Below are 20,900 nucleotides of genomic sequence, written 5' to 3' on the forward strand. Positions count from 1 at the left end.
CTTGTGACAATTTGGATTTCCCAAGACAAACTTCTACTGTAGCTAGCTTACATATAAGTGGTGAAAGCTAGGTTAAAAATTAACTATTATATACTTTTTGTCTATCAGAGGTCTTGTTTTGCGTAGGAATACGCTGGAAAGAAGTTTGTCCCTCATCAGCCACCACAGAGAACGAACTCTTCCGACTGTGTTTCGGCTTTTATCGGAAGTTCCGATTTAAAATGTCACCCTTCGTATTTGTGTTTTTATCGTCAATAAGCTTGCTGGGTTTGGCAGACGCCTGTCCGTGTCCGTGTGAGAAAGCCGAATTATGCCATCAGATACGCGACAAGAGAGATTTCGAGGTACTTTTGCTGGACCCTTAAAACTCTCAAGAATATCCTGATCAAATGATCAATTCATGTGATAATCCCCTCACGGAATCCCTTACAGCGAGATTACGATGTCCTCTATCGTGACAAATAGTTCGAATAAAAGATGCGATTTAGAGAGAGTTGTTCTGCTTTGTACACGGAGTTGTTCATTGCCTTGATGATATATATTTCCTTAGTCGTAGTTGTTTTTCCCGATATCAAAATCGGATCATATCTGATCACAGCAGTGTATCAAACGTTTGTATGAAAGTGTCATATTCATCCAGTTTTCAAAACGTTAATGTTTTTTTTAATGTCTATTTTTCCAAGCGCGATTAATATTGCACACAATTTTTGCATAGAAAAAAAAGGAAGTTCTTGGTGTACGCCAGAGAACGTTACAACGGTCACAAAATGGTTCTCACAATAAGTAATTATTATGTAACTAATATGCAATAAATTGCATATTATGTGGATTTTGATCCCCCCTTGAAGCGTCCTAGCTATATATTACTATGTATGGTAATAATCTAAATTGCAGAAACTTGCATAAATCAAATTTTAAAACCAAAAAATAAAACAGCTCAATAACCCAATGTGCTATATAGAAAATACTTTTTAAAATAAGCGTGGCTTGGGAGATATAATAAGCTACCTCTGATTAAATTTCACTTTTGTCCAGTGTAATTTCCACCCATCCAATTTCTATACCACTTATTATCTTTACAATCTATACAAGCACAAGGAGAACATGCAAACCCTACACATGAATGCCTGAGCTCGGATTTCAATCTCCAACTGCAGAACAAGGAGCCAGATGTGTAGTTCTCGGTGCCACCATACTTTAAATCCTTTTTACATACTTGTGTAATAAATATCAAACATTAAAACTCAGCTTTTTGAGGGGATTTCACTTCCTGATTCACCCAAAAAGATGATCCCGTGGTATTGAATGAGGAAAACAAGTTCAACTTAGGAGAGGTTTTCTAAATATGCATAATTTACTATCCATAAATAAATAGAAATAATTTAGTACAATTGACATTTTGGTGTGTGTGCTCTCAGGTGTTTGTGTTCGACGTGGGCGGAAAGACATGGAAGTCATACAACTGGAGCGTGGTGACGACAGTGGCGACATTTGGGAAATACGACGCGGAGCTCATGTGTCACGCTCATTCGAAAGGAGCACGGGTCGTACTTAAAGGTACATATTGTTAGCCTAAAATAAATTTTGAAAGTGGGAAATCATCTTTTAATATTAATTAAATATGTAATTGGTTCAATGGGTAGTAGACTTAACTTGATAAAAAAAGGAATATTTTACTTTCATAAAGGTGACGTTCCCCTCGCTTACATTGTGGACCAAAACAACAGGACAGATTGGATAACTGAGAAGGTCAACTTGGCCAAATGTCAGTTCATGGATGGGATCAACATCGACATTGAACAAGCAGTGGACGAAGGGTCGCCTGAGTACTATGCCCTAACGGACCTGGTCAAAGAAACCACTGAGGCTTTCCACAGGGAGATTCCCGGTTCTCAGGTGACCATGTTACTGTTCCCCGTGATATACCGGTAACCTCCACTGCTGACCAAATTCTGTTCTTTAGGTGTCCTTCGATGTTGCCTGGTCACCCCAATGTATCGACAAGCGCTGCTATGACTACGTCACCATCGCAGAATCCTGCGATTTGCTTTTTGTAATGTCCTATGACGAGCAGAGCCAAATACTCGGGGACTGCATCGCTATGGCCAACGCCCCCCTTAACCAAACTATTAATGGTTTGTGGTGCACTTAAGTGTCAAGGTTGACCTTAACTCATTAATTCCTGTCTGTCTCTCTCTCTCTCCAGCCTATGATCAATATTTAAATTTGAAGATAGCTCCGCAGAAGTTAGTGATGGGTGTGCCATGGTACGGCTATGACTACCCTTGTCTCAACCTTTCACAGGTAGGAGTCATTAAACTAGTGTTGCCCAATGATTATTTAGCAATGTATTTCGATTTAAAAGTGCCTAGCATTATATTTCATTGTTTTAGACTCTAGAAGGTGCCTTTTGCTAAATACTGCCCTCCTCAAGTGCAAATGTACAATCTTTCCGTGCACCAGGATGGCATCTGTTCTATTGCCAAAGTGCCGTTCCGTGGCGCTCCATGTAGCGATGCTGCTGGAAAACAGAAAACCTACAGATGGATCATGAAGCAGGTCGTCAGCTCGTTGTCAGGACGGTTGTGGGACGACAAGCAGAAAGCGCCCTATTTCAATTACTGGGTATGCATTGGTTTTGCTTTAAGGTGTTTTCATTTCAAACCACCCCACACATGACCAAGGGGAGCATGTACCTGATCTTACAGGTACTTCAAAACAGGAGGACTTACTAGGAGGATAACTTCACTAACAATAGCGAGTCTCCTCCCCCAACTCAAAAGTATTTTGTAGTACCAAAACTGACCAGTAAAAGGCAGCACGGTGCCACAGAAAATCCAGATTCTTTTTTCAGTCCGATTAGTACTCTGCTGTCAAACCTTCATCTTAAAGTCAACCTCAGCTTTCTGCCCTCACTTTGCAGGACCCAGAAGGAAAGTTTCACCAAGTTCGATATGATGACCCGGAGAGCATTTGCCTCAAGACGGAGTTTGTGAAATCTAAAGGTTTGAGAGGAGTGGGCATGTGGAATGGCAACATTTTGGACTACAGCGACGATCCGGTTGCTAGGCAGCAGAGCGCATTGATGTGGAATGCTCTCTTTGGATGCTAGTTGGGCCAAAGTTTACAGGCTCTAGACATTTCGAGCGGCTGCGTTGTTACTATGTGAACAAGTCCCTTTGTGGCCGTAACACATTTTCAGTCCTCAGACGCATACTTGCACTGCAGGCTTTATTGTTGCTTTTTTTTTTTGCTGACACTTTCAATGTCATTTGGTGTTCACTTTTTATGCCATGTGTTCCCGTAAAAAATAAAATAAAAAAGGCCCTCCTTAGTTGGAACTGTTTTGGACTTTTGTTTTGTCTCGAGTGCTGTTCACAAAGCTTAGTGACGCCGCAGGCCTCTGACGGACTGACTGACTCTTCTTCTGGGCCAGCTCCACCTTCAGTGCCCTCAGTTCAGTAGCAGCCTGTTTCCTCAGCTACGGAAGCGTTTGTTGACGTGACATTCAGTGAAGGACCACTGATGTTTCATTATATGAAGCATTTTTACTTGAAGATTTACCTTTATCCCAGTCACCAGCTTCATCTTGGCATCTTCCACCATCCTTTTCAGGTTGCCGATGTCGTGGGTCTCTGTCAGGATTTGGATGATGAGCTCATTCTAAACACACGTGTCGCCAACTTAGTAACAAAATAAACTACATTTACGACGTACTGTGCCGTACTACGTAGATTGTAACGTTTGTTGCAATCAATCTGAGCGTACCTTTTCAGAGGCTTGTCCTTGCTTTTGCGCCTTACTTCTGTCTCTGGCATGGAGCTGTTGCAGGATCTTGTCGTAGAATGTCTCCAGTTCTTGCCGCACATTCCTCAGTGCATCTTCCAAAGGTCCAGTGGCCTTCTTGGTATCAAAATACTTTTTTTTCCAGCTGTCACGTGCTTGAAAATCAGTGGAAGAAAACAAAACAGAAGTTGACTGTGCGTGTTTGTTGTCTTTTGGTTCTCTTCTTAAGTTTTCCACCACCTTGGTTCCTGCGGTGCCTGTTCTGGGCCAACAGATCTTTGCCTTTCCTGAGCAACTCCTGCCTTTTCCATTCTAATTGTTTCCTTTCCTCCTTCACCAACTTGATTTCCTCGATAAGTTCTTCTCCTAGAAGAGACAAACACTCACACACAAATGTGACCTCATATGTTTTTCCGACACGACAACTTACTATTAGACGGGATGACGGCGGAAATAATGGGTTTCTGGGTTGTCATGGTCAGGTCTAAACCAGGCGGTGGGGAGGTGCAGCGGATGGGTCGGGATAGCACAACTGGGCTTTCCGCCACCTTAATGACAAAGAAAAAAACAAACAATGAATTTTCATACATTTGCATGAACAAAACAAAAGATGAATTTCTTACCCCACTGGTTGTTTTACTCCTGAACGACTGAAACGTGAATAAATCTCGTGATTTTCCGAGACTACGATAGAAGAGCAGAAGGTGTTTATGGATCTCTATAGAAGTGCAGTTTACAGTGAGGTGAGGGCCCAGCTCACTGCCTGTCTGAATCTCCATCCTCCACCGACTCCACGGCTCCTGAATCTTTGGCTGCTCTGCTTCCTTGCTGGTGAAGTTTCTTCTTTCTGCATGTTGGTTCTTCCTCTTGGGGATGTTCCTTCACCTGAGCCAAGCCGCCTTTTTACATTTGAATTTTTGGGAGCAAAAATACAAATGTTCACTGTGACTTGATGACTACGGTTTTACTCCTAATGTTTGTCTCACCTTTACTCTGAACTTGATTGTTGGACTTTCTCTTGTCACGCTCCCCCGTCTCATGCCACTCAATCTTATTACCTTCTTCCTTCCCACCATGTTCTCCCTCTGAGGAACTGTAACCCTGCACTTCATCATGCTCTCCCTCCTCCTCCAAGCTAGAAGAGGGAACAAGCTGGTGGGAAGATTGGGGGATGTGGGGGAACTTCACAGGCTCTTTTGTCTCGGCTGGCGAGCCCCACGTCTTGTGGGGGTAGTAGGTCGGCGGGTCTGGGGAGCTGCTGCTGGTGTCTGGGCTGAGCAAATGGGAGGAAAGGCTGCTCTGGTTCTCCACTGTGGGCAACAGGTAAAGCTCTGGCTGGGCGGCCTGGAAACATACAGTCATAGCATAAAATAGAACGAAAAGAAATCAAAATCTTTGTTATTTAACTTTTTTTTTCTCAACTTGGTTGGTATTACAGCCCTTATGGATTCCTGCTTCAGAAGATTTCAATCTACTACTTACAAATATTTACTTTGGATACTCAAAGTTAGAAAAAAAATAGTAGTAATACAAGTAGTAATAGTAGTAATTAAAAAAAACAAAAAAAAAAACAAAAAAAAAACATGTGCTTGGCGTAGGTAATAACATCAATTAGGGGTTGTTAAAAAAAAAAAAGAATAAATAAATAGATAGATGGGAATATGACTCATCATGTTTTACATACATACGGTGGCGCGAACGTTTTGGCTTTTATATCCTTCTCCTGTTTGCTTTTGACCTGGCACACAGCAAAAAAAAGCAAAAGGTTAAATATGATGTTACACCCCAAACACGCTTACCTGAAACCACTCTTGCATAATGTGACATCAGATACACTCACCATAGCCAAGCTACGGCCCACGCATTTCAAGAAGGAAAATTTGTCCACGTTCCTGTCTGTGCCCAGAAGCTCCCCTAGTTCACTTCTCAGAGCTTTCAGGGTGACCTCAGGGTAAACCCTAAACAAGCAAAATTTGTGTAACGCAACTTTTTCAATTAATTTTCCAAATCCCAAAAACAAAAAATGTGACCTGATGAAGCCTGCAGATATGAAACTCTCCGTGGCTTCTGAAGGAACTTTGTTCAGCTTCACATTCCACTGGTCGTCTGGTACGTAGAGAACATGGAGCTCCACAAACTGAACATATACACACAGAAACCAAACATTAGAGAAGTGCTCAGAGTATAGTACGACATAATTGATCTTTCATACATTATGAACATACCTTGCAACTGATTGGTCTCTTATCAGATTCACACGGCAGCTCCATCTTCATCCGGGCAGTCATGCACAACTGAGCTCCTCACAGAGTTTTTAGGATGTGTTTGACCCGACTGAGGCGTGGGCCTCTTGTTTGTTGACTTGACATGAGAATGGCTTTCCACACACACTAGAGATTCTTTTATGAGAGTGCCAGCATCGGTTGCTCTGGTTGCAGAGTTAGCAAAACTAGTCACACTCTTATACCTAAAAGATACTTCTGTTAAAAGGTCACATAAGTGAGGAAGGTTTTGATTTGATTTCCCTTGGTCTTATTTTATAAATCACAAAAAAATAGGAGTGTACTTTCTAATACAACGTTTTCAAATGCTCAGGGTAAACGTAAAAAAGTAATACAAATAAATACCTTTAAGTACAAATAAATGAAAAATATATTTAAGTACAGGCAACAGCAATGTAGTTGTACTTCCCACCACAGTTTTGTTGCTACAAACTGAAGGAAAAGGACATTTGTCTGGTTTTAAGTGTATCAAAACAAGAATAAATACTGCACGTTTCTCAATTTACTTCCTATTTTGTTAATATACAGTGAAGGATGAGCTCAGTTGCATTGCATTTTTTGTGCAATTGTAATAATCCACGCCACTAGAGGGAGCTATTGTAGTTTCCACGTTCAAGTGTGGCGTTCAAAAATACCTGAAACTATAGTGACGCATACATTCCTCTTCAAAAACAACAATACATCTCTGAATTGTTTCAACTACACCATCATTATGAAAGATATTTGATAATATATCACACAAATCGAATCAGCATCTTAGAGAATGGTATTTTCTTTCAGCGATTTGTTTAGGAGAACTCAGTATCCAACTGCATTGCATGACATTGAAGGCGCCACTACAAAACACACCTCCCAGAAAACCGGAAGCGGATTTGTCACTCCCTTGTCAACAAGTTTTTGCAACTTAACTTTTACTCATTTTCCAGAAACTAAAACCGATCCGATCAAATAAAACCGAAAATGTCGGGGTCATCCAGCATCGTAGCAATGAAGAAAATTGTCCAACAGCTACGTTTTGAAGCGGGAATGAGCCGAGTAAAGGTAAAAACTACGCCGAATGGTAGTTAGGGCGTTTCTCCAGTATTTAGGTTTGACTAAATGTGCTTTTACCGACTTTGGAATTTAAGATCCGGTTGTTCTGAAGCTATCAAGTAAATGCTCATCTTGGGTTATCACCAGGTGTCCCTGGCCGCGGCTGACCTACAGCAGTTTTGTCTCCAGAACGCCCAGCATGATCCGCTGCTCACCGGTATGTCCTCCAGTAACAACCCGTTCAGACCTCAGAAAGTATGCTCCTTCCTATAACGGCGACGCCTTGGGCCCCGTGAGTCCCGCTCAGTTTTTTTCATTTTCAACAACATTGATAATTCTTTTCTAAGACTTCACGTTTGCAATTTTTCTACAGGTCTTTAGAGTGTGGTCCATCTTGAAGATGGGTTGGAATCACCTCAATTGGAATCACCTCAAGAGTGTTAGGGAAATTTGCAACTAATTATCTTCTTAACTTTTGTTAATAAATACAAACACTGAAAAAACAACAGTAAACATCTTCAGGTACTTCCAAGACAAGTTTTATGCATGATTAACAACTTATAAGGAGTTGGGGAGGAGTCCTTTGTTTTCTCATGTGTCCAAGTCAGAACCTACGCTGTCGTGCAGTTGTAATTACAGTCAATATTTGTTTGGAAAACATTTCCAGGCTATAAATAATTGACACATTTCAATTGCAATGGTAACATAACGGGCTTTGTGCGGCTATTGTTATGCCACTGCACATCCCATTTGTAACCTCATAATGTGATAATTACGACGTTATATCAAAGACTCCTAAGTCAGAAATAAAGAAAAACACATCAACTATAAAACTAACAAAGTGAGCCTCTATGCCGCTGATCTTTTTTGCTGCTTCGCCGACTCTAACCCAGAAATGCCATTGTGTTGTGTGCATCGTCAATTGTGGACTTTCTGTGCATAAAAAATAACTAACCATATACAACCCCCCCCCCCCCCAACATGCCTTGTTGTGCAGTTGCCATTGCTGACTTAAAATAAATGTTCACACATTTCCTTCCGTCTTACTCTCTGAAAATGATCTTTTCACAAATGTTTTTGTTTTGCAACAAACCAATCAGAAAACTCATCAAATAGTTAACCCAATGTCGGTATTTATGATCGTTCAAGTGAGAGTCACTAAAACGCAGAGCATCTGTTTTGTCTGTATAGGGTAACTGCGTCAGCAGTTTGGTCGATAAGTTTCAAAATCCATGATAAGCACAATGTAGTCATTTTGAATAAAAGCAAACAATTGTGGGATCAATGGATCAGTCCTTGCGTAATAATCACAGGAGAGATGATTTTGTTTTCACAGTTGAAATTTGCGCCTGCAGGCATCCATTTCATGGCGCTACAAACAAAAGGAAAACACGTGATGAGGCCTTTGAACTTTGCGACCAGATCAAGTACGTGCAAATATAGAAACACAGAACTGCCATAGTTAATCCAACATCTACTTGTTAAGATGAAACACGTGCGCTCTTACCTTGAGGACCCACTCATACTCGCCAAACTTGGAATCAAAGGTGCCTTTCTGCAGAGAGCGAAGCTTAAGCGTGAAACGAGGACCCAGCTCCTGAATGCCGGCCTTCTTCTCATTTTTGAAGATGTATCTTGAGATACACGACAATCAGAGGGTAAGCGTTCATGAAATCACACCAATCATGGGACAGAGTGTGTAGTTGCTCATCGGACTTTTACCTGTGAAATCTGAAAAATATGAAGTCTCTTTGGTTGTGGAAGGTGGCCACTTGCCGACCCACAAAATTGGGCTTTTGGGGGAAAAGGGCAGCAAACATCCGGCCGATGCTGTGGCCCAAACGTGTGGTGAAGTTGTTCAAGATCACCTCTGGATGATGCTCTGTTGGCTCCTTACCTCGTCTCTATAGATGCAAAACAGCACACTCGTGTGTTGGCAAAAGGACAACATGACCATTTCACGAAAAGATTTAAACTATTTCTCGCAACTCTCTCTGCAATAGAGATGATATGACCGCTTCAAATGCTGAAATATAAACTTGCCTTCATTTCCTTTCGTAGTCGAACACTGCTGACCTTGAAGTGTGCAGTGGGTCCTTCAGGCAGGTGACAAAGAACCAAACCATCTTAGAGTTGGAGTTAAGGCACATAACCTACTTTGTGTTTTGGTTTTATTATGGTGCCTCATTGTATGCTAACGACGTTAAATCGTAATATATTTTTAAACACGGCATCTGTAAAAGCTATAAAACAGCCAAATGAACCTGGAAAATGAGTGAAGCATTAGAATATGCATGCCAGAACAATATTTGGCAAGAAACGTGACAGTAACCTAAACCTTGAATAGAATAATAAAGATTCGCCGAAATCACATAACAGTGTTATCCATTGTGCATCGTAAGCACACACCAAACACTTCTCCGGCAAAAGGATACTCGGCACTTGGCGGTCCTCGTTGACGACGACAAGGAACGTGAAGTCCCTGGCAACGCACTGGGGAATAACCTTCTTGAGAGCCAAGCCTCTTCTGTAGTAGACGTGAGCGTTTGGGATCACGGTTGCCAGCTGGTGGCAGAACTTTACCGTCCTCTACGAGAAACACGGGGATGGCGTTCAGAATTTGTGGAAAGACACAATTGGTGTTTGCATGAAGGATAGAAATGCGCTCACCCCTCTGGGTCTGTCTGACGTCGTGATTAGAACTTTGGGGTTCGTCAGGCCGTTGAAGTAGGCAGAAAATTCATCAGTTCCCTCATCAAATGCAATCTAAACAAGAAACAAAATAACAGGAATGAACTCAAATCCATCACATGACCTGAGAAGACTAAAGGGAGCATGACGAATGATTATACCTCTTCATCGTCCGGGTCAACTGCCGTTTCGTCGTAGACTCTCTGGTTTTCTATTGTCTTGGGGACCTGTTTAGGTGGTGCCTTCAAAAGAGTGCGAAACAATCTAAATGACTACCAAACATAAATGAACCTACTATTATAACATGTTGATTGTTATATATTTACAATTTGATGAGTTTTTTACACCAATATTTAACCACACTTTTTGATAAGAGTTTTCCCCCACTCTACCTTTTATGCAAGAACCACACGTGAGATAGTTTGCCCATTTTACACTTGCAAGTGGAGAAAGCCATCAGCACGCTGTGTTGTACTGAGGTGCTTGAGAGCAGTCTAACTTTCACCTCTTGCAAGGGAACATTTATTGAGAGGTTAGGAGTCGGCACTTCTCGGGGGTCATCTCTGCAAACTGGTTAATCAGTACTTAGCTCTTTGTTTTACAAGGTTGTGGAAACAGATACTAGAGGAGCATTTTGGATAACTAATTAATAGGGGTGTAAATCGTGGGTTTTATCGATACAAAGAACTACGATACGATATTTGCCGATATCTTAAAGCCTGCTGCGATTCATTCACGATATATCACGATATAGTGCTCTACAATCGATATATATATTTTTTAAATAAAAAATATAGAACAATATCCTGATTTATAACAATTCATACGCAAAATCAACAAGGTACTGCAAACTCTTTATTTAGGAAATTACAAGAGTATTGTAGTATACAAAGTGCTTATTTTAACGCTGAACTTTGATGTCGTGTTTTACATAATCATACGATCAAAATAAATTGTCAACCCTAACACCTTTCCCAGTATCAAGAATATTTAAGCACCTCTGAAATGGCCTTGAATTAGTATTTCACTATTATGAATACCAAAACTGAGAAGACTCACCTTGTTACCCAACAGTTTTTCTTGTCTTTTCCTCTTCTTCTTCAGCTCGAGCTTTAGCTGAAATACAAAGAGAAACATTGTTTGCACTTACATCGGTAAGACGACAGAATGAAAACAAACAGCTATAAGTTGTGAACGTTAGTTTGGTGTTATTCGAAAATTGACATTTATAGTCTCATTCAAGGTTGTACGCTTCTCGCATGCTTAATTGACTTGTTATGAACCAACATTTTTACGGTCCAACAAAATTCATAGAACTCGGAGATTACGACTTATTTTTACTTTTCATTGAATCGTTATTTACACGTAGCATTCCCAGACTTTACCTTTCTTTTCTCTTGCTTGTGTTTTATAAACATTAAGTGTCTTCGCTGTTTATTCTTGATTTCGGACAAACTGAACATAGGTGGGAAGGAGACAGTTGCTGCCTCGGTCTTCTCTTCTTTCACTTCGACGACGTCGGTTTGCATCTTGTCTGTCTGTTCTACACTGTTCGCCTTATCATTTGTATCCTTCTTTTTCTTGCTTTTGCCTTTCCGCGTCACAGGAACTTCAGTGATGTCCATCTTCGTCGAGCAATGTTTACGGAGACGGTGAAAATTCTTCTCACGCGTGGCTGCTGGCCTGCTGCGGAAGCTGTTTCCGCAACTTCCGTTCACATCCGGATCACAAAATGTGCTCCCTTGTTGAACATGTACGACCCCTAGCGGCGAGGAGGTTGTAAAAACGAATTATGGGGGTGAAGCAGGTTCACCAAATTAATTTGATTCTAAAATAACACAAAACAGTATAACGATACTGGGCCTAGGCACAATTATCATTTATTATTCATTTTAAAAGTACATTGTCGATTGGGTGAATTGATTGTTGATGAATCACATCCTGGAGAAGAGTATAATTGTACCATAATTTCATGAATGCAGGAGGTGACATGAAGAGAATTTGCCTCCCTGAAAAAAAATTATAAATCAATTGATCAATTAACAACAGATTGATTTACTGAAAGATCATAGATCATGGTTCCGAGAGATAATCAAAGAAATTGACCCTAACAATCAAAACAATACAAGGATGGCCTTCAAATCAGCATCCAATGTACCAGTCCACCACAGGTCTAAAAGACTTGTAAATCAACGTGTTGTTGGAGCACATTAGTCCCCCACCTCGCCACATTTGAAGTACCTCCCTGTTCAGGTCTCCCAAGCAGGTCAATTGCTTCTCATAATCCCACGACACGCACCACTTGGAGTGGTCGTACTTTGAATAGAATGGGGCAGATTTGGGAAGACGGATCCTCTTAATGTTCATGACGTGATTGGGCAAGGAGCAATTGGAAGGCAGGTCGTGGTCTGGTCTCTGCCAGGTCTCAGTCATCAAGTCCGCTTTTAGGACCTGAGCCACCCAGCCAGTATAGATGTCTGGATGGAAGTCAGAAATCAATGTTGTGGTAACAAAACAAAACATAGTACAGATACATTTGTCTGATATTAGTGTGCAAAAGTAATAAATATACATAACGCTGACCAAGAAAAGTAACTTACCATCCACGAAATGGTCGGATTTGGCAAAAGTGAAAAACTTCTCTCCTTGCAGAGAAAGGAGCTGGTCCATTCTCTTGTCCGAAGGCGCTTCTGGCCTTTGGCCTGCACATAACTGGGCCAGTTGAGGCAGTTTGCTAGCAAATGCAGGAGGGACGGAGCAGTTGTAGAATCGTGGGAAAAGATACACCAGGTGCTGCGCTATCATTGGGAAAAACCAAAGAGAACCTGATTTAACAAATATTCATATTGGCTAATAAGATGTCGAGATAAAATAATAGAAAACATTAAGAATGTGTGTGTGTGGGGGGTACATTCCTTGCTGAGCATGATGTGCAAAAGGTCTTTTCTTTCTCGGGGTTCACTCACTGACATGGACGAATTGGTCGTAGTGGAGGCTAAGACACAAAGCTGTCTGGCCATTGATTTTGCCAGACGATGGGTAGAGGTATCCCATCTCTGGGAATGAAGGGAAATGGGGAATGCTGTGAGACAGCAAGAAGCCCTGGGAAGAGTCAAATAGCAGTACCCCTGTTGGAAGAAAAAAAAAAAACAACCTCTGAATGTACTATGTGTTCAGGAAAAACTAAAAAACTGAAAGCTGCATTCATAGATACAAATTTTAGAGGTTAAAAAAAAAGGTGATGTTATAGTTGGTTAGATAACAAGCCAAATAGCTTAACATTTAGCTTGGGTAACAAAACCATAATCAAACATTAACGTTAGAAAATCTGACAGTTACAAAACTGCATGCCATTTACCTTGAATGAACTGAACCATCAGTGATCAGAGCCAATATGTCTTTCAAAAGACATATTTCAGAATTTCTTTCAAAAGTTCTACAATGCTGTCATGTCTTATATAATCCTCCTGAAACATCCATAATTGAAAACCTCTTTTTCAAAACGTTATAGATCATTTACAATTTTACCCCAGAACGAAATTTAGAAGCTTATTCCCGTGTCTGGAAAACATAATAATCCTCCAAATGATCCAAGGTACTACAGAAATTTCCTCTTCACATCGACTATTTAATTTTAACACCAACCAGTCGGATACCCACCCAAGAAAATCATAGCTTCTTGTCTACTGTACCTTTTGTATGTCCATATCCTCGCATGTATTTGAGGAGAGGTGGTGAATCATTGTAGAAGGCATAAACAAAGTCGCTAGACTGCGGAAAATACAGCACATTTTCAGGATGTCGAAATATAGAAGTCCCATTCCTGTCTGTTTATTTCATTACAGTGATAACGGTATAAAGAAGTGCTATTATTAGCATTTTATAGCAGAAGCTACAGTTCCCTGTCGACAAAAGTGAATGCTTCCTCTAAGATGTAAAAGTGGTTCTTGAGTGTATAATACGGGAGAATGAGGGAAAAAAAAAGAACATCACCTTGTTAATGGCTTTGCTGTAAAGCTGGTCGAGGGTATTGCTGATGGCTCCTTGACTAGTGTTAACCATGAATTTACTAAGTTGCCAGGTGTCTAAGGAGGGGTCCAGGTACATGTAGTCTACCCCGCTACCCACCTCGCCAATTTTGTATTTTGGCAGCTTGTAGATGATGAACCTGCAGCAGATTAGACAGTGGTTTCATGACAGAATATACTCAAATGTTCAGAATATACAAAACAAGAAATGTATCGATTAAGATAGAGTGAGGATATTATTAATGCATGAATTGCCTCACCAATCGACAGGCTGGCCATCTTCATTCTGGCAGGAAATAGCAGCATCACAAACAGTGAGGGCCAAAAGCATAAAAATACTTGATGTCGGTGCCATTGTGACCTCTTGGTGTTTTCAGCAGAGTCGACACCCCCCGAAACACAAATTTAAACCTCCTCTGCACCTATGGCCGATGAGACAACCATTTTGCAAGTGGTTACTGCACAGCTCCAACACAATGCAAAAGGGGAACCGAAGCGGATGAGTCCCATGACACAAGTTTGGCTGACTCTGTAGTAATGATAATACTTTGGGAGGTGTTTACAATACTTCATACTATATAGGAAACCCTAGACCAAATAAGAACTGAAAAACGCTGCAGTAAAGCATCTCTAATAATGAATGCAACAGTCTGATGAAGTCAAAGGGTCACAGGCTTGATGCATTTATTGCAAGTAAGGGTTATGCCAACAAAAAATAAATGTTATTCACATGAAAATATGTGCTCACTTGAAAAATGGGTGGCTCCAAACAAAAGGTGCTTTCTTTCTTCTTTTAGCACGCAGAGTGATGTAACACGTTGAGTTGTAAATACCAAGAAATTAAATTGGCGGATCAATAGTGCTCTGGTAAGAACATCCGCCTCACAGTTAGGAGGGTGCAGGTTCGATTCCACCTCCAGCCCACCCTGAGTGGAGTTTGCATGTTCTCCCCGTACCTGTGTGGGCTTTCTCCGGTCACTCCGATTTCCTCCCATATCCCAAAAAACATCCATGGTAGGACATTCCAAATTGTCCCAAGTTGGGAGCGTGAGTGCGGATGATTGTGTGCCCTGCAACCGATTCAGGATGTCCCCTGCTGGGATGGGCTCCAGCACGCCTGTGAACAAGCGGTATAGAAAATGGATGGAAATCTGAAATTTTAAACCTTTGTCCGATATTCATTTTTTGATGTGGAACTCAGATATCTTCAGTAAAGACAAAGAATTGACCTCGTCGTTCCAACATTTCTGGATGGGACTTTATTTGTGTCGTGTGTGAACGACAGTTAAGAGGAACTAAGGAATGTTCTGATGTCCAGGGGGCAAAGATGAAAACTCCTCCTCTTCAAAACCTCCTCTACCTGTCAAGCAAGTATTTTGTTTGCTAAAATCGTGCCACTGGTTGACGATCAGCTGAAGGGAAGACAACATGGCAAGTTCTGCCAATCAGGTAACCATTTATACACATTTTGATGAAACTATCCCGCAACTTTCAATTAGCTAAGACAATTTTCAAGGTAGAAACCATCCCTGGACTCAATGACAATGTTCACATGTGGCAGAATGTTGAATTTGTGCGGACGGGCTACGGCAAGAACACCGTGAAGGTGCTGTGCATCAAGAAACAAGGGGACCAACATGATCTCATCGAGCTCAAAGCAGATGTGGAGCTCACTCTCAAGTCACGTAAGGATTATCTCACTGGAGACAACTCGGACATCATCCCGACTGACACTATCAAAAACACCGTTCATGCCTTGGCCAAACTGAAGGAGGTAGGTTCGCAACCCACCATTCCTTCTTGACTTTTGTGGATTCACACTAATTTCAGGTTGCTTGGTGAAACTGACTTTAAGAACTGAACTTTGAAAGAAATTATGGGTGCATTCTAGAGCCATTTCTTTAGGGGGGAGGGGGGGTAGAACCTGTAACCACAAACCCTACCAAATGTAAATTAAATGAACACATATATAAAATTTATTGAGTCTTGTACTTTTACTAGTAGTATACTGTTGTAACATTGTATTTGATGGCATTATTTGTTATGTAGTTATTCAATTATACAATCATCCATCCATTTTGTGTACTGCTTTGTCCCCACAAACAATATTAAATCAGGTTATTAATTTATGGTTGTGGTTTAGGGAGTAAATGTGTAGTGTGTAAAAATATGACCTACCTCACACTGTGTTTTGTGTTAAGGTGAAGACTATTGAGCAGTTTTCTTTGGATCTTTGTCACCATTTCTTGACTTCTTTCAACCATGTGTTGAGGGCCAAGATTTACATGGAGGAGGCACCATGGAGAAGGCTGGAAAAGGTGAGGGAAACAAAATAGTTATGGTTAACTTATTGGTTTTCTTCAGTGTTTTTATTCTGCTGTCATCACAATCTAAAGCCACTTTTTTTCAATGAGTAACTCTGGTATTATCAAAAACCCACATTGATTAACTTTTGAGATAAATGATTTTAGGATCGTTCTCAGAGTAATTATGGACATTGATGTAATTCAAAATGTTAAATAACAAACCTTTATGGCAACAGACCAATCAAGTTTTGTCCAGTAATTGTGCTGTATAATTGGGTTTGAACACATTCAAAGACAACACAAAATGGAAAATTAAGAAACTTGCAAATCTAGTCCAAATTTTTGTTTCCCACTTTTAGAATGGAGTTGAACATGTCCACGCCTTCATTAACAGCCCGGAAGCCATCCGCTTCTGCGATATCGAACAACATCTCAATGGTAATTAACTTTTCTGTTTTATTTCCTATTATTGTGATTGGCACTCCCCTCACTCACTCTCTCACTATCCTCTACTCAGGCATTCCGGTGGTCCACGGTGGACTCAAGGACATGAAGGTGCTGAAAACCACTCAATCTGGTTTTGTGGGTTTCCTCCGCGACCGCTTTACCACACTGCAAGAGGCCACGGACAGGTGTTTCTGTACCACCGTCTGTGCTAGGTGGCGCTACAACAAGGTTCAAGATGTCAACTTTGATGCTGTATGGTAATAAAATGATCCAGTTCTGGATCATTACATGTAGCAATGTAATGCTTCGCTACGTCATCTAAACTCAGCTTTCTTATGATAGGAAATGTGTCAAAGATACGATCATTGAGAAGTTTGCGGGCCCTTTTGACCATGGAGAGTTCTCGCCTTCCGTGCAGAAGACCCTTTATGATACACAAGTCCTAGTCCTCGCTCGGACTCCTGAGGTAAGGCCACATTTCACAAATTGTAGAGCACCAAAAAAAAAAAAAAGCTTTTAGAACCGAGGCTTTTGAATTCATCTTTTAAATATGACAATGATACTACTGATAAAGACTATTTATGCCATTTCCAGGAACATTCTCTGCCCTTTAGCATTCATTATACATTGCTGGCTGTTTTATCATTACCTTTTTTTGGTGAAATCACATGGTTCTGCCACTTTAGAGACACAAGTGCCTGTAAGAAAAAAAAAAAAAGAAGATCATTGTCAGTCACTGTCTCCCACCTCATGTGTGTATCCATTTACAGGTGGAGGAAATTGAGATCATCATGCCCAACAAACATTACTTCACAATCGACATGACAAGAATGGGCATTGAGAACAAGGGTGAAGTAAGTGAGTTTGGTTGTGGTCAATTGTGATTTAATTTGTTAGCTGACTTTTATTTTTTTTTAACAGACACAGGTTCTTCTTCCTCTTGACAACCCCTCGGGCAACATCACAGGGACACTGCGTAGGAAGCAAGCCAGGCTGTGAAGACATAAGCACAAATACAGAATATGCTGGCGAAATTGATGATTTATAGTCTTAGTAACAACCACTAATAAACGTGTGTTGTTCTTTGGTGAGAAAAGAGCACCGTTTATTGCAAGTCTTTGAGTGAAATATTCAAACTCCATCCAGTGTTGTACAAGGTCAAAACCACACGCACACCTGATTAGTCTTTTTTTTTTTTTTTTCAAACAAGTTGAAGCACCACAGGCAAGTAAGGACATCATCATTATAGACACATTTCTATTTCCGAAGAACCGAGCAGGACCTTTCGAGTTTGTCTTGTTGTATCTGGGGAAAATATAAAACTGCATATTTCCAGCCAAGTGGCAAGGCATGGACTCAGCGCATTGTAGAGCATGCATGCGACTTTTTTTTTTTCTTAGGACATATTCAACAATACCACATCTGTAATTTCTGCCATATCAAAGTGTTTTCAATCATATATCATCTTATGTACAATTTTTAAAACCATCACAAGTTCATGACACTCACACAAACATATAACACAATTTACACAAACAAATTAGAGATGTTAAACCATCCTCAATAAGAATTCAAATCTTAAATAAAACATGACGAATAAAAAGTAAAATACAAATCTGAAGCAGCAGAAATAAAAACAGCTCATTAGACCCCATATCCGTGTTTGGGGTCCTGCACGCTTCGAAAAAACATTGTGAAACTGATCCAGTTTTAAGGTGCCATATGGCCAGAGAAGTCTCTGCCAACGGATAGCTGGTTGGGAGTCGTCGATTGTCACTGAGGTGGGAGAATATCGAGCTCCTGGTGACGTGCTAACAGGCGTTGCTCTTTAGGTGTTGGGTTTGCAGCGGCTTCACGTGATACTCATAAATCTTTAGGGCTGGGCCCAGCTTTATCGACAGGCCCGTCAACACATCATTACGTGTCATCAGGAGCAATGACTTGCCATCGATTTCCTGTCAACAAGTGAAGACATTTTATTTTCATTACCACCCAAGTTAGTTGTCTTGAAGTCAAAAGGGAGGCGAGCGGCAAGTTCAACCTGATCTTGGAATGCTGTGGCCTGCTCCTCAAACCCTGTCGCTTTAAAGTAATTGACCACATCAGCGACCGCCCAGTTGGCTGGATCTGGAAGCTGGCCATTCTCTACTGGGCTGCAGAGAGACTATATTTTTCATTACAAGACTCAAGACTTAACATACTCTGAAAAACATGCAGACAAGTGAAGCATCATTAAAGACAGACCTGTGCAAATTATAAAAACATATAATACGACAGAAATGTTCACAAATTAAAGTTTCCTGAAAAACACTCAGTACTCTCTGCGAGTGCTCTGGAAAAAAATAAAAATCAAGTAGTGCCTTGACTTGCACAGCAGAGTTCAAATGCAAAACATCGATTTTTTTACAGGGTGGTAGGGCGAAAGACTTATTTTACGTAAAAAAAAATCAGGTTATAGGTTAAAGCAGTTTTTTATTTTTGTGTATTAAACGTTTATACAGAAAAGGATCTTCCCTAAATCAGGTTTATGCAAACACAAACTTCACCTCAGACCATTTCCCATGGTTGAATTTGCTTTAGTTATTTAAAAATACCTATTTAAAAATATTGTTATGAAGTGATATTGTTGTGCAATATTGGAATTAGCTTTTTTTTTTTACCCTCTCCATATTTTTGTTCATTTGACAATTTCTGTGCCATTAAAAATATATTTTTTAAATATGCATTACTTAAACAGTATTGACATTTTCCAATTAATACTCAGGTTGTAAATATCAGGGCAATTACGTTTTACATTTACTCGAGGCAAGCCACACGTCTGACTTACAAAACAAGCACTCTTTCTTCTCAGTTATCTAAGACCGTACCTTTTGGTGTCAACAGAACCATTTGCCTTGTCTTCCATGACGGCTGCAACAAAACATGGAATACGCACATTATGAAATATCACTCAACCCATACGTACTCTCAAACTTTAAATGATTTTGCATACGCCTCAAACAATAAGTCCACACTTCGTTGTCACAGTATGCAAGCAGAAGCGAAAGACATTCAGCTATTATTGATCAATTATAAACTATTACGCAGCAACATGAATGCACTGGACTTACAATCAGTAACGTTGCAATGAATTTTCATCAGATTGTTTTTGTGTGTGTGTAGATCTTAAAGTAGGGTTGGCAGGATAAACATCCTCCTTTCTTAGTCTCGCTCGACGTTTCTGTTAGAATAAAACAAAACAAAACGAGAAGGGAACAAGTGTTCAGGTGACAAACGTCAAAAGTAAAGACATCCAAATGGATCGGGAAGAGTATTAACAAAGGTGCTATTATGTAAGTTTCCACCATCGGAACAACTGTAGAGTGTGAAAATGACGCCCTTAAAATTCACATTTCATAATGATGGTTGAATTGAAAATAATGATGAAATAGACACACGGAAACCCTAACGCTTTTCCATTAGTGTCGAGTAATTTTAATAGCAAAATACAACGCAACTCAAATGATAAAACGATCATAATAACTAGAAAGCGAATATCAAATACTGCCTTTTCGTATTTATCAAGCTAACATGGACAGTTAGCTGGCTTTGCTAATACAAAATCGAACACATTTTGAATGACGCCTTTTTTGACAATAACGCGTCGTCCAAGTTAAACAACTTACGGATGACGACAAAAAGTTCCCGACTCCCCGTGTTTTTTAACCAGCAAAAAACGCAAGATATTCATTTGATAATATCACAAATTAATCAAAGCCAACTAGCTGCTTATCGTCACAGCTTCCCATGCCCACGTCACTGGAGAATCATGGGAAGTGAAGTTTATTTCATGGTTTGATTTTTTTTTCTTTTTTCCCCACTCGCTATGACAATAAATCAACATTTTTTTTCCTAATAAAAAGGATTTATTGTGACATATTCTTTGTTACATAAAATCTGCTACAGCAAATAATATTCCCCTTACAAACACAAATAAAGTTAGATGAGGAAAAAGGTGTCAGCCATTTAAATGATGTGCAAAACGTCCCACAAACTAAATACAAAGAATATAGAGCCCATACTGGCATATGTGACAAACTACAGAAAGAACCAAATCTAACTTGGGGGGTGGGGGGAGTGCCATTGTTTACATCACATATGACAAACATCATTACACGCAGGTTCTTAATGACACTAAAAGAGTTGTGGATTTCACATAAAAATAGTTTGTGGCAGGACTGACACACAGGCAGTTTGGATTGAAACATGCTCAAGATCAAGGTGTTGATTTGCAGACATTTTCCTTATGTAACTATCATGGACACACAACAATATTCCGCGTAACCCTT

General features: G+C 40.3%; 7 protein-coding genes across 8 annotated transcripts; 3 read left to right on the top strand and 4 right to left on the bottom strand.

The window, feature by feature from the left end:
• The first annotated feature begins 42 nt into the window (after positions 1–42).
• ctbs (chitobiase, di-N-acetyl-) lies at positions 43–3,341 on the top strand. The gene is made up of 7 exons (XM_061296965.1): positions 43–344; positions 1,419–1,557; positions 1,688–1,896; positions 1,964–2,135; positions 2,207–2,304; positions 2,464–2,625; positions 2,924–3,341. Exons 1-7 carry the CDS (start codon positions 222–224, stop codon positions 3,110–3,112), a joined length of 1,092 nt encoding a protein of 363 aa, XP_061152949.1. The 5' UTR covers positions 43–221; the 3' UTR covers positions 3,113–3,341.
• On the bottom strand, positions 3,206–6,824 carry spata1 (spermatogenesis associated 1). 2 transcript variants are annotated; one of them, XM_061296949.1, is made up of 12 exons: positions 6,012–6,824; positions 5,817–5,923; positions 5,627–5,744; positions 5,471–5,524; positions 4,773–5,130; positions 4,547–4,685; positions 4,410–4,470; positions 4,217–4,334; positions 4,027–4,152; positions 3,769–3,941; positions 3,565–3,663; positions 3,206–3,481 (listed from the first exon to the last, which is right to left on the bottom strand). In XM_061296949.1, the coding sequence occupies exons 1-12, from the start codon at positions 6,072–6,074 to the stop codon at positions 3,332–3,334; spliced, it is 1,566 nt and encodes a 521-aa protein (XP_061152933.1). In that variant the 5' UTR covers positions 6,075–6,824; the 3' UTR covers positions 3,206–3,331. The 2 variants fall into 2 exon arrangements, with proteins under 2 accessions (XP_061152933.1, XP_061152934.1); XM_061296950.1 differs by having other exon boundaries at positions 3,342–3,481; positions 3,565–3,635.
• A 144-nt stretch (positions 6,825–6,968) lies between these two features.
• Positions 6,969–8,135, top strand: LOC133166759 (guanine nucleotide-binding protein G(I)/G(S)/G(O) subunit gamma-5). Its single transcript, XM_061296993.1, has 3 exons — positions 6,969–7,109; positions 7,248–7,392; positions 7,474–8,135. The coding sequence occupies exons 1-2, from the start codon at positions 7,029–7,031 to the stop codon at positions 7,371–7,373; spliced, it is 207 nt and encodes a 68-aa protein (XP_061152977.1). The 5' UTR covers positions 6,969–7,028; the 3' UTR covers positions 7,374–7,392; positions 7,474–8,135.
• Positions 7,618–11,516, bottom strand: rpf1 (ribosome production factor 1 homolog). The gene is made up of 9 exons (XM_061296967.1): positions 11,177–11,516; positions 10,851–10,907; positions 9,953–10,033; positions 9,771–9,866; positions 9,536–9,689; positions 9,144–9,226; positions 8,823–9,004; positions 8,608–8,734; positions 7,618–8,472 (listed from the first exon to the last, which is right to left on the bottom strand). Exons 1-9 carry the CDS (start codon positions 11,414–11,416, stop codon positions 8,431–8,433), a joined length of 1,062 nt encoding a protein of 353 aa, XP_061152951.1. The 5' UTR covers positions 11,417–11,516; the 3' UTR covers positions 7,618–8,430.
• A 124-nt stretch (positions 11,517–11,640) lies between these two features.
• Positions 11,641–14,311, bottom strand: dnase2b (deoxyribonuclease II beta). The gene is made up of 6 exons (XM_061296968.1): positions 14,080–14,311; positions 13,785–13,959; positions 13,484–13,562; positions 12,758–12,919; positions 12,392–12,589; positions 11,641–12,268 (listed from the first exon to the last, which is right to left on the bottom strand). The coding sequence occupies exons 1-6, from the start codon at positions 14,172–14,174 to the stop codon at positions 11,934–11,936; spliced, it is 1,044 nt and encodes a 347-aa protein (XP_061152952.1). The 5' UTR covers positions 14,175–14,311; the 3' UTR covers positions 11,641–11,933.
• Positions 14,312–15,118: 807 nt separating this feature from the next.
• Positions 15,119–17,671, top strand: uox (urate oxidase). Its single transcript, XM_061296972.1, has 8 exons — positions 15,119–15,268; positions 15,381–15,593; positions 16,021–16,137; positions 16,485–16,563; positions 16,643–16,829; positions 16,915–17,038; positions 17,343–17,426; positions 17,494–17,671. The coding sequence occupies exons 1-8, from the start codon at positions 15,248–15,250 to the stop codon at positions 17,569–17,571; spliced, it is 903 nt and encodes a 300-aa protein (XP_061152956.1). The 5' UTR covers positions 15,119–15,247; the 3' UTR covers positions 17,572–17,671.
• On the bottom strand, positions 17,650–20,399 carry samd13 (sterile alpha motif domain containing 13). Its single transcript, XM_061296992.1, has 5 exons — positions 20,238–20,399; positions 19,683–19,792; positions 19,440–19,482; positions 18,614–18,725; positions 17,650–18,527 (listed from the first exon to the last, which is right to left on the bottom strand). Exons 2-5 carry the CDS (start codon positions 19,708–19,710, stop codon positions 18,384–18,386), a joined length of 327 nt encoding a protein of 108 aa, XP_061152976.1. The 5' UTR covers positions 19,711–19,792; positions 20,238–20,399; the 3' UTR covers positions 17,650–18,383.
• Between the last annotated feature and the right edge of the window lie 501 nt (positions 20,400–20,900).

Source organism: Syngnathus typhle, linkage group LG14, assembly GCF_033458585.1.
Source record: "Syngnathus typhle isolate RoL2023-S1 ecotype Sweden linkage group LG14, RoL_Styp_1.0, whole genome shotgun sequence".
NCBI lineage: Eukaryota > Metazoa > Chordata > Actinopteri > Syngnathiformes > Syngnathidae > Syngnathus > Syngnathus typhle.

Bases quoted from the DNA above. Each gene is read 5' to 3' on its own strand.
- ctbs (XM_061296965.1), top strand. From the start codon at position 222: ATGTCACCCTTCGTATTTGTGTTTTTATCGTCAATAAGCTTGCTGGGT. The intron at 1,558-1,687 runs GTACATATTGTT...ACTTTCATAAAG, and splicing joins AGCACGGGTCGTACTTAAAG to GTGACGTTCCCCTCGCTTAC. The intron at 2,626-2,923 runs GTATGCATTGGT...CTCACTTTGCAG, and splicing joins CGCCCTATTTCAATTACTGG to GACCCAGAAGGAAAGTTTCA.
- uox (XM_061296972.1), top strand. From the start codon at position 15,248: ATGGCAAGTTCTGCCAATCAG. The intron at 15,594-16,020 runs GTAGGTTCGCAA...TTTTGTGTTAAG, and splicing joins CCTTGGCCAAACTGAAGGAG to GTGAAGACTATTGAGCAGTT. The intron at 16,138-16,484 runs GTGAGGGAAACA...TCCCACTTTTAG, and splicing joins CATGGAGAAGGCTGGAAAAG to AATGGAGTTGAACATGTCCA.
- LOC133166759 (XM_061296993.1), top strand. From the start codon at position 7,029: ATGTCGGGGTCATCCAGCATCGTAGCAATGAAGAAAATTGTCCAACAG. The intron at 7,110-7,247 runs GTAAAAACTACG...GGTTATCACCAG, and splicing joins CGGGAATGAGCCGAGTAAAG to GTGTCCCTGGCCGCGGCTGA.
- rpf1 (XM_061296967.1), bottom strand. From the start codon at position 11,416: ATGGACATCACTGAAGTTCCTGTGACGCGGAAAGGCAAAAGCAAGAAA. The intron at 10,034-10,850 runs GTGAGTCTTCTC...ACTCTTTTGAAG, and splicing joins AAAAACTGTTGGGTAACAAG to GCACCACCTAAACAGGTCCC. The intron at 9,005-9,143 runs GCAAGTTTATAT...TTGCATCTATAG, and splicing joins GACTACGAAAGGAAATGAAG to AGACGAGGTAAGGAGCCAAC.
- samd13 (XM_061296992.1), bottom strand. From the start codon at position 19,710: ATGAAAATTCATTGCAACGTTACTGATT. The intron at 19,483-19,682 runs GTAAGTCCAGTG...GTTTTGTTGCAG, and splicing joins TCATTGCAACGTTACTGATT to CCGTCATGGAAGACAAGGCA. The intron at 18,726-19,439 runs GTACGGTCTTAG...GTCTCTCTGCAG, and splicing joins GGTTCTGTTGACACCAAAAG to CCCAGTAGAGAATGGCCAGC.
- spata1 (XM_061296949.1), bottom strand. From the start codon at position 6,074: ATGACTGCCCGGATGAAGATGGAGCTGCCGTGTGAATCTGATAAGAGA. The intron at 4,335-4,409 runs GTAAGAAATTCA...TTTGTCATTAAG, and splicing joins GGAGTAAAACAACCAGTGGG to GTGGCGGAAAGCCCAGTTGT. The intron at 3,942-4,026 runs GTGGTGGAAAAC...CTGATTTTCAAG, and splicing joins CAGGCACCGCAGGAACCAAG to CACGTGACAGCTGGAAAAAA.
- dnase2b (XM_061296968.1), bottom strand. From the start codon at position 14,174: ATGGCACCGACATCAAGTATTTTTATGCTTTTGGCCCTCACTGTTTGT. The intron at 13,960-14,079 runs GTGAGGCAATTC...AATCTGCTGCAG, and splicing joins GATGGCCAGCCTGTCGATTG to GTTCATCATCTACAAGCTGC. The intron at 12,269-12,391 runs GTAAGTTACTTT...ACTTCCATCCAG, and splicing joins ATCCGACCATTTCGTGGATG to ACATCTATACTGGCTGGGTG.